The 10,000-nt window shown below is 51.4% G+C and overlaps 1 protein-coding gene across 1 annotated transcript in view; it reads right to left on the reverse strand.

Annotated features, from left to right (window-relative positions):
* Nucleotides 1-1,536: 1,536 nt before the first annotated feature.
* LOC116370006 (proto-oncogene vav-like) overlaps nt 1,537-10,000 on the reverse strand; it is a 21,880-nt gene continuing 13,416 nt past the window's right edge. The window contains exon 3 of the mRNA XM_031819639.1: nt 1,537-1,905. Coding sequence (XP_031675499.1) covers nt 1,633-1,905 — 273 coding nt within the window. The 3' untranslated portion in view covers nt 1,537-1,632. The remainder of the gene's footprint in view (nt 1,906-10,000) is intronic.

Consider the following 10,000-nt stretch of genomic DNA (forward strand, 5'->3'; position numbering starts at 1 on the left):
CTAGCTATCTGAAGATGAATGGTCGTCTCAACCTAGCTATCTGAAGATGAATGTTCTGTATGGGGTCGTCTCACCTAGCTATCTGAAGATGAATGGTCGTCTCACCTAGCTATCTGAAGATGAATGTGGTTGTCCCACCTAGCTATCTGAAGATGAATGACTGTATGGGGTCGTCTCACCTAGCTATCTGAAGATGAATGGTCATCCCACCTAGCTATCTGAAGATGAATGTTCTGTATGGGGTCGTCTCACCTAGCTATCTGAAGATGAATGTTCTGTATGTGGTCGTCTCACCTAGCTATCTGAATGATGTATGGTCGTCTCACCTAAGCTATCTGAAGATGAATGTTTGTATGGGGTCGTCTCACCTCGCTATCTGAAGATGAATGTTCTGTATGGGGTCGTCTCAACCTCGCTATCTGAAGATGAATGGTCGTCTCACCTAGCTATCTGAAGATGAATGTTCTGTATGGGGTCGTCTCACCTCGCTATCTGAAGATGAATGGTCGTCTCACCTAGCTATCTGAAGATGAATGTACTGTATGGGGGTCGTCTCACCTAGCTATCTGAAGATGAATGGTCGGTCTCACCTAGCTATCTGAAGATGAATGGTCGTCTCACCTAGCTATCTGAAGATGAATGGTCGTCTCACCTAGCTATCTGAAGATGAATGTTCTGTATGGGGTCGTCTCACGTCGCTATCTGAAGATGAATGGTCGTCTCACCTAGCTATCTGAAGATGAATGTACTGTATGGGGTCGTCTCACCTGGCTATCTGAAGATGAATGGTCGTCTCACCTAGCTATCTGAAGATGAATGGTCGTCTCACCTAGCTATCTGAAGATGAATGGTCGTCCCACCTAGCTATCTGAAGATGAATGTTCTGTATGTGGTCGTCTCACCTAGCTATCTGAAGATGAATGGTCGTCCCACCTAGCTATCTGAAGATGAATGTTCTGTATGTGGTCGTCTCACCTAGCTACCTGAAGATGAATGTTCTGTATGGGGTCGTCTCACCTAGCTATCTGAAGATGAATGTACTGTATGGGTCGTCCCACCTAGCTATCTGAAGATGAATGTACTGTATGGGGTCGTCTCACCTAGCTATCTGAAGATGAATGTGCTGTATGGTGCGTCTCACCTAGCTATCTGAAGATGAATGTACTGTATGGGGTCGTCTCACCTAGCTATCTGAAGATGAATGTGCTGTATGTGGTCGTCTCACCTAGCTATCTGAAGATGAATGTTCTGTATGTGGTCGTCCCACCTAGCTATCTGAAGATGAATGTTCTGTATGTGGTCGTCTCACCTAGCTATCTGAAGATGAATGGTCGTCTCACCTAGCTATCTGAAGATGAATGTACTGTATGGGGTCGTCTCACCTAGCTATCTGAAGATGAATGTTCTGTATGTGGTCGTCTCACCTAGCTATCTGAAGATGAATGGTCGTCTCACCTAGCTATCTGAAGATGAATGTACTGTATGGGGTCGTCTCACCTAGCTATCTGAAGATGAATGGTCGTCTCACCTAGCTATCTGAAGATGAATGTACTGTATGGGGTCGTCTCACCTAGCTATCTGAAGATGAATGGTCGTCTCACCTAGCTATCTGAAGATGAATGATCGTCCCACCTAGCTACCTGAAGATGAATGTTCTGCAACTGTAAGTCTCTCCGGATAAGAGCGTCGTGCTAAATGACTAAAAATGTACATGTGAAACGAGAGAGAGTTCAGATGGGGTGAGGTGATGTCACACACACACACACACACACACATACACACACACACCTTGCCGAAGTCTCTGACATCAAACAGGTCGAAGGCTTCAAACAGTTCAGTCTTCCTCAGGTGAAACTTCTCCTGACACACCCCCAGGAACGTACGGATGTTCTTCAGACACAGGAACTACAGGGAGCCAATTAGAACAGGTTATTTCAGACACAGGAACTACAGGGAGCCAATCAGAACAGGTTATTTCAGACACAGGAACCAATCATATCAGGTTTTTCAGACACGGGAACTAAAGGAGCCAATCAGATAAGGTTATTTAAGATATAGGAACTACAGAAGCCAATCCTATCAGGTTAGTTAAGACACAGGAACTACAGAAGCCAATCGTATCAGGTTAGTTAAGACACAGGAACTACAGAAGCCAATCGTATCAGGTTAGTTAAGACACAGGAACTACAGAAGCCAATCGTATCAGGTTAGTTAAGACACAGTAACTACAGAAGCCAATCGTATCAGGTTAGTTAAGACACAGGAACTACAGTGGGCTAATCAGAACAGGTTATTCACAAGCCATTGAGTCACACTTCATAGGTTCAGTAATCACATTGAAAATAGTCATCATCACACATCCCCCTCAGCCAACTTGTGTAATGATTGACTGATTATTTGATTGATCGACAGACACAATACTGTGCACATCACTATGGAAACCAGTAGGGAGGTGGAGGGATAGAATCAAGGGAGAGAAGGAGAGAACATTTTTTTTTTTTTTTTTTTTTTTTTACCCTATATTTAACTAGGCAAGTCAGTTAAGAACAAATTCTTATTTTCAATGACGGCCTAGGAACAGTGGGTTAACTGCCTTGTTCAGGGGCAGAACGACAGATTTGTACCTTGTCAGCTCGGATTTGAACTTGCAACCTTCCGGTTACGAGTCCAACGCTCTAACCACTAGGCTACCCTGCCGCCCCATGAGGGGGAGAGAGAGAAAGAGAGAGGAGAGAGAGAGTTGGAGAGAAAGAGAGAGGAGAGAGAGAGATGGAAAGAAAGAGAGAGGAGATGGAGAGAAAGAGAGGGGAGAGAGAGAAAGAGAGAGAAAGAGAGAGAAAGAGAGAGGAGAGAGAGAAAGAGAGGAGAGAGAGAAAGAGAAAGAGAGAGGAGAGAGAGAGAAAGAGAGGAGAGAGAGAGATGGAGAGAAGGAGAGAAAGAGAGAGAGATGGAGAGAAAGAGAGAGGAGATGGAGAGAAAGAGAGGGGAGAGAGAGAAGAGAGAGAAAGAGAGAGAAAGAGAGAGGAGAGAGAGAAAGAGAGGAGAGAGAGAAAGAGAAAGAGAGAGGAGAGAGAGAGAAAGAGAGGAGAGAGAGAGATGGAGAGAAGGAGAGAAAGAGAGAGAGATGGAGAGAAAGAGAGAGAAAGAGAGAGAGAGAATGGAGAGAGAGAGAGAGAGAGAAGAGAGAGAGAGAGAGAAAGAGAGAGAAAGAGGAGAGAGAGAGAAAGAAAGAGGAGAAAGAGAGAGAGAGAGAAAGAGAGAGAGAGAGAGAAGAGAGAGAAAGAGAGAGAGAGAGAAAGAGAGCCACAAGGTGGTTCATCTAGTCAGTGTAAAACACATTAATCTCTAATACAAAACCCTGCTGCTCAGCGGTCAGACATTTGCAGAATCAGATTTGCATAGCTTCCTGCCAGAGCAGTGTGTGTGTGTGTGTGTGTGTGTGTGTGGTGTGTCAGCATTGTTAAATAGAGAACTCTAATTTAAAAAAAAAAGGGGAAATGTACTGACTGGCACTGATATATGACCCTGGGATGAGCACACACACACACACACACACACACACACACACACACCACACACACACACACACACACACACACACACACACACACACACACACAGACACACACACACACCCACACACACACACACACACACACACACACACACACACACACACACACACCACACACACACACACACACACACACACACACACTGTGATGTTCACAGACGTGGATTCCTTTGTTGCAATGGACACTTCCCTGTGCAGTTATGCAAAGTGTCTCAACATGTGTTATGAAGGGAGGACACCAGTCACCTCATAGGACTCCCCAGAGTTACACACTCAGCACGGCCACTCAGCACGGTCAAACCTGCTACGAAACCAACACACACACACTCAGTACGGCCACTCCCCAGAGTACACACTCAGCACGGCCACTCCCCAGAGTTACACACTCAGCACGGCCACTCCCCAGAGTTACACACTCAGCACGGCCACTCAGCACGGCCACTCCCAGAGTTACACACTCAGTACGGCCACTCAGCACGGCCACTCCCCAGAGTTACACACTCAGCACGGCCACTCAGTACGGCCACTCAGCACGGCCACTCAGTACGGCCACTCCCCAGAGTACACACTCAGCACGGCCACTCCCTAGAGTTACACACTCAGCACGGCCACTCAGCACGGCCACTCCCCAGAGTTACACACTCAGCACGGCCACTCCCCAGAGTTACACACTCAGTACGGTCACTCAGCACGGCCACTCAGCACGGCCACTCAGCACGGCCACTCCCCAGAGTTACACACTCAGTACGGCCACTCAGCACGGCCACTCAGCACTCCCCAGAGTTACACACTCAGCACGGCCACTCAGCACGGCCACTCAGTACGGCCACTCAGTACGGCCACTCAGCACGGCCACTCAGCACGGCCACTCAGCACGGCCACTCAGCACGGCCACTCAGCACGGCCACTCCCCAGAGTTACACACTCAGTACGGCCACTCAGCACGGCCACTCAGCACGGCCACTCAGCACAGCCACTCAGCACGGCCACTCCCCAGAGTTACACACTCAGTACGGCCACTCAGCACGGCCACTCAGCACTCCCCAGAGTTACACACTCAGCACGGCCACTCAGCACGGCCACTCAGTACGGCCACTCAGTACGGCCACTCAGTACGGCCACTCAGCACGGCCACTCAGCACGGCCACTCAGCACGGCCACTCCCCAGAGTTACACACTCAGCACGGCCACTCAGCACGGCCACTCAGCACGGCCACTCAGTACGGCCACTCAGCACGGCCACTCAGCACGGCCACTCAGTACGGGCACTCAGCACGGCCACTCAGCACGGCCACTCAGCACGGCCACTCAGCACGGCCACTTAGCAAGGAGGACACTAGTCACCTCATAGGACTCCCCAGAGTTACACACTCAGCACGGCCACTCAGCACGGTCAAACCTGCTACGAAACCAACACACACACACACTCCCTAGAGTTACACACTCAGTACGGCCACTCCCCAGAGTTACACACTCAGTATGGCCACTCAGCACGGCCACTCAGCACGGCCACTCAGCACGGCCACTCAGTACGGCCACTCAGTACGGCCACTTCAGCACGGCCACTCAGCACGGCCACTAACCAGAGTTACACACTCAGCACGGCCACTCAGTACGGCCACTCAGCACGGCCACTCAGTACGGCCACTCCCCAGAGTTACACACTCAGCACGGCCACTCCCCAGAGTTACACACTCAGTACGGCCACCTCAGTACGGCCAATCAGCACGGCCACTCAGTACGGCCACTCCCCAGAGTTACACACTCAGCACGGCCACTCCCAGAGTTACACACTCAGTACGGCCACTCAGTACGGCCAATCAGCACGGCCACTCAGCACGGCCACTCAGCACGGCCACTCAGCACGGCCACTCAGCACGGCCACTCCCTAGAGTTACACACTCAGCACGGCCACTCAGCACGGCCACTCAGCACGGCCACTCAGTACGGCCACTCAGCACGGCACTCAGCACGGCCACTCAGCACGGCCACTCAGTACGGCCACTCAGCACGGCCACTCAGTACGGCCACTGAGTGGCCACTCAGCACGGCCACTCAGCACGGCACTCAGCACGGCCACTCAGCACGGCCACTCAGTACGGCCACTCAGTACGGCCACTCAGCACGGCCACTCAGCACGGCCACTCAGCATGGCCACTCCCCAGAGTTACACACTCAGCACGGCCACTCAGTACGGCCAATCAGCACGGCCACTCAGCACGGCCACTCAGCACGGCCACTCAGCACGGCCACTCCCCAGAGTTACACACTCAGCACGGCCACTCAGCACGGCCACTCAGCACGGCCACTCAGCACGGCCACTCAGCACGGCCACTCAGTACGGCCACTCAGCACGGCCACTCAGCACGGCCACTCAGCACGGCCACTCAGTACGGCCACTCAGTACGGCCACTCAGCACGGCCACTCAGTACGGCCACTGAGTGGCCACTCAGCACGGCCACTCAGCACGGCACTCAGCACGGCCACTCAGCACGGCCACTCAGTACGGCCACTCAGTACGGCCACTCAGCACGGCCACTCAGCACGGCCACTCAGCACGGCCACTCAGCACGGCCACTCCCCAGAGTTACACACTCAGCACGGCCACTCAGCACGGCCACTCAGCACGGCCACTCAGCACGGCCACTCAGCACGGCCACTTAGCAAGGAGGACACTAGTCACCTCATAGGACTCCCCAGAGTTACACACTCAGCACGGCCACTCAGTACAGCCACTCAGCACAGCCACTCAGCACGGCCACTCAGCACGGCCACTCAGCACGGCCACTCAGTACGGCCACTCAGCACGGCCACTCAGTATGGGCACTCAGCACGGCCACTCAGCACGGCCACTCAGCACGGCCACTCAGCACGGCCACTCAGCACGGCCACTTAGCAAGGAGGACACTAGTCACCTCATAGGACTCCCCAGAGTTACACACTCAGCACGGCCACTCAGCACGGTCAAACCTGCTACGAAACCAACACACACACACACTCCCTAGAGTTACACACTCAGTACGGCCACTCCCCAGAGTTACACACTCAGTATGGCCACTCAGCACGGCCACTCAGCACGGCCACTCAGCACGGCCACTCAGTACGGCCACTCAGTACGGCCACTCAGCACGGCCACTCAGCACGGCCACTAACCAGAGTTACACACTCAGCACGGCCACTCAGTACGGCCACTCAGCACGGCCACTCAGTACGGCCACTCCCCAGAGTTACACACTCAGCACGGCCACTCCCCAGAGTTACACACTCAGTACGGCCACTCAGTACGGCCAATCAGCACGGCCACTCAGTACGGCCACTCCCCAGAGTTACACACTCAGCACGGCCACTCCCCAGAGTTACACACTCAGTACGGCCACTCAGTACGGCCAATCAGCACGGCCACTCAGCACGGCCACTCAGCACGGCCACTCAGCACGGCCACTCCCTAGAGTTACACACTCAGCACGGCCACTCAGCACGGCCACTCAGCACGGCCACTCAGCACGGCCACTCAGCACGGCCACTCAGCACGGCCACTCAGCACGGCCACTCAGCAAGGAGGACACTAGTCACCTCATAGGACTCCCCAGAGTTACACACTCAGCACGGCCACTCAGTACGGCCACTCAGCACGGCCACTCAGCACGGCCACTCAGCACGGCCACTCAGTACGGCCACTCAGCACGGCCACTCAGCACGGCCACTCAGCACGGCCACTCAGCACGGCCACTTAGCAAGGAGGACACTAGTCACCTCATAGGACTCCCCAGAGTTACACACTCAGCACGGCCACTCAGTACGGCCAATCAGCACGGCCACTCAGCACGGCCACTCAGCACGGCCACTCAGCACGGCCACTCAGTACGGCCACTCAGCACGGCCACTCAGCACGGCCACTCAGTACGGCCACTCAGTACGGCCACTCAGCACGGCCACTCAGTACGGCCACTGAGTGGCCACTCAGCACGGCCACTCAGCACGGCACTCAGCACGGCCACTCAGCACGGCCACTCAGTACGGCCACTCAGTACGGCCACTCAGCACGGCCACTCAGCACGGCCACTCAGCACGGCCACTCCCCAGAGTTACACACTCAGCACGGCCACTCAGCACGGCCACTCAGCACGGCCACTCAGCACGGCCACTCAGCACGGCCACTCAGCACGGCCACTTAGCAAGGAGGACACTAGTCACCTCATAGGACTCCCCAGAGTTACACACTCAGCACGGCCACTCAGCACGATCAAACCTGCTACGAAACCAACACACACACACTCAGCACGGTCAAATCTGCTATGACCCAACACACACACACACACACACACACGGCCAATCAGCACGGTCAAACCTGCTACGAAACCAACACACACACACACACGCGGCCACTCAGTACGGTCAAGCCTGCTACGAAACCAACACACACACACGCACACACATACACACACACACACACATACACACACACACACACACACATACATACACACACACTCAGCACAGTCAAACCTGCTACGAAACTAACACACACACACTCAGCACGATCAAACCTGCTATAACCCAACACACACACACACACCTGCTACAACCCAACACACACACACACACACCTGCTACAACCCAACACACACACACACACACACATACATACACACACACACACACACACTCAGCACGATCAAACCTGCTATAACCCAACACACACACACACCTGCTACAACCCAACACACACACACACACACCTGCTACAACCCAACACACACACACACACACACACATACACACACACACACACTCAGCACGATCAAACCTGCTATAACCCAAGACACACACACACACACCTGCTACAACCCAACACACACACCTTTTACTGTATGTAGCCTCCCTACTTTTATAGTCTTTCTACTGTTGTTTTATTTCTTTACCTACCTATTGTTCACCCAATACCTTTTTGGCACTATTGGTTAGAGCCTGTAAGTAAGCATTTCACTGTGAGGTCTACTACACCTGTTGTATTCAGCATTTCACTGTAAGGTCTACTACACCTGTTGTATTCAGCATTTCACTGTGAGGTCTACTACACCTGTTGTATTCAGTATTTCACTGTAAGGTCTACTACACCTGTTGTATTCAGCATTTCACTGTGAGGTCTACTACATCTGTTGTATTCAGCATTTCACTGTAAGGTCTACTACACCTGTTGTATTCAGCATTTCACTGTGAGGTCTACTACATCTGTTGTATTCAGCATTTCACTGTAAGGTCTCTACACCTGTTGTATTCAGCATTTCACTGTGAGGTCTACTACACCTGTTGTATTCAGCATTTCACTGTAAGGTCTACTACACCTGTTGTATTCAGCATTTCACTGTAAGGTCTACTACACCTGTTGTATTCAGCATTTCACTGTAAGGTCTACTACACCTGTTGTATTCAGCATTCACTGTAAGGTCTACTACACCTGTTGTATTCAGCATTTCACTGTAAGGTCTACTACACCTGTTGTATTCAGCATTTCACTGTAAGGTCTCTACACCTGTTGTATTCAGCATTTCACTGTAAGGTCTACTACACCTGTTGTATTCAGCATTTCACTGTAAGGTCTACTACACCTGTTGTATTCAGCATTTCACTGTAAGGTCTACTACACCTGTTGTATTCAGCATTTCACTGTAAGGTCTCTACACCTGTTGTATTCAGCATTTCACTGTAAGGTCTACTACACCTGTTGTATTCAGCATTTCACTGTAAGGTCTACTACACCTGTTGTATTCAGCATTTCACTGTAAGGTCTACTACACCTGTTGTATTCAGCGTTTCACTGTAAGGTCTACTACACCTGTTGTATTCAGCATTTCACTGTAAGGTCTACTACACCTGTTGTATTCAGCATTTCACTGTAAGGTCTCTACACCTGTTGTATTCAGTATTTCCCTGTGAGGTCTCTACACCTGTTGTATTCAGCATTTCCCTGTGAGGTCTACTACACCTGTTGTATTCAGCATTTCACTGTAAGGCCTACTACACCTGTTGTATTCAGCATTTCACTGTAAGGTCTCTACACCTGTTGTATTCAGCATTTCACTGTGAGGTCTACTACACCTGTTGTATTCAGTATTTCACTGTAAGGTCTACTACACCTGTTGTATTCAGCATTTCACTGTGAGGTCTACTACATCTGTTGTATTCAGCATTTCACTGTAAGGTCTACTACACCTGTTGTATTCAGCATTTCACTGTGAGGTCTACTACATCTGTTGTATTCAGCATTTCACTGTAAGGTCTCTACACCTGTTGTATTCAGCATTTCACTGTGAGGTCTACTACACCTGTTGTATTCAGCATTTCACTGTAAGGTCTACTACACCTGTTGTATTCAGCATTTCACTGTAAGGTCTACTACACCTGTTGTATTCAGCATTTCACTG

This window comes from Oncorhynchus kisutch, unplaced genomic scaffold (genome assembly GCF_002021735.2).
Source record: "Oncorhynchus kisutch isolate 150728-3 unplaced genomic scaffold, Okis_V2 scaffold2375, whole genome shotgun sequence".
Lineage (NCBI taxonomy): Eukaryota > Metazoa > Chordata > Actinopteri > Salmoniformes > Salmonidae > Oncorhynchus > Oncorhynchus kisutch.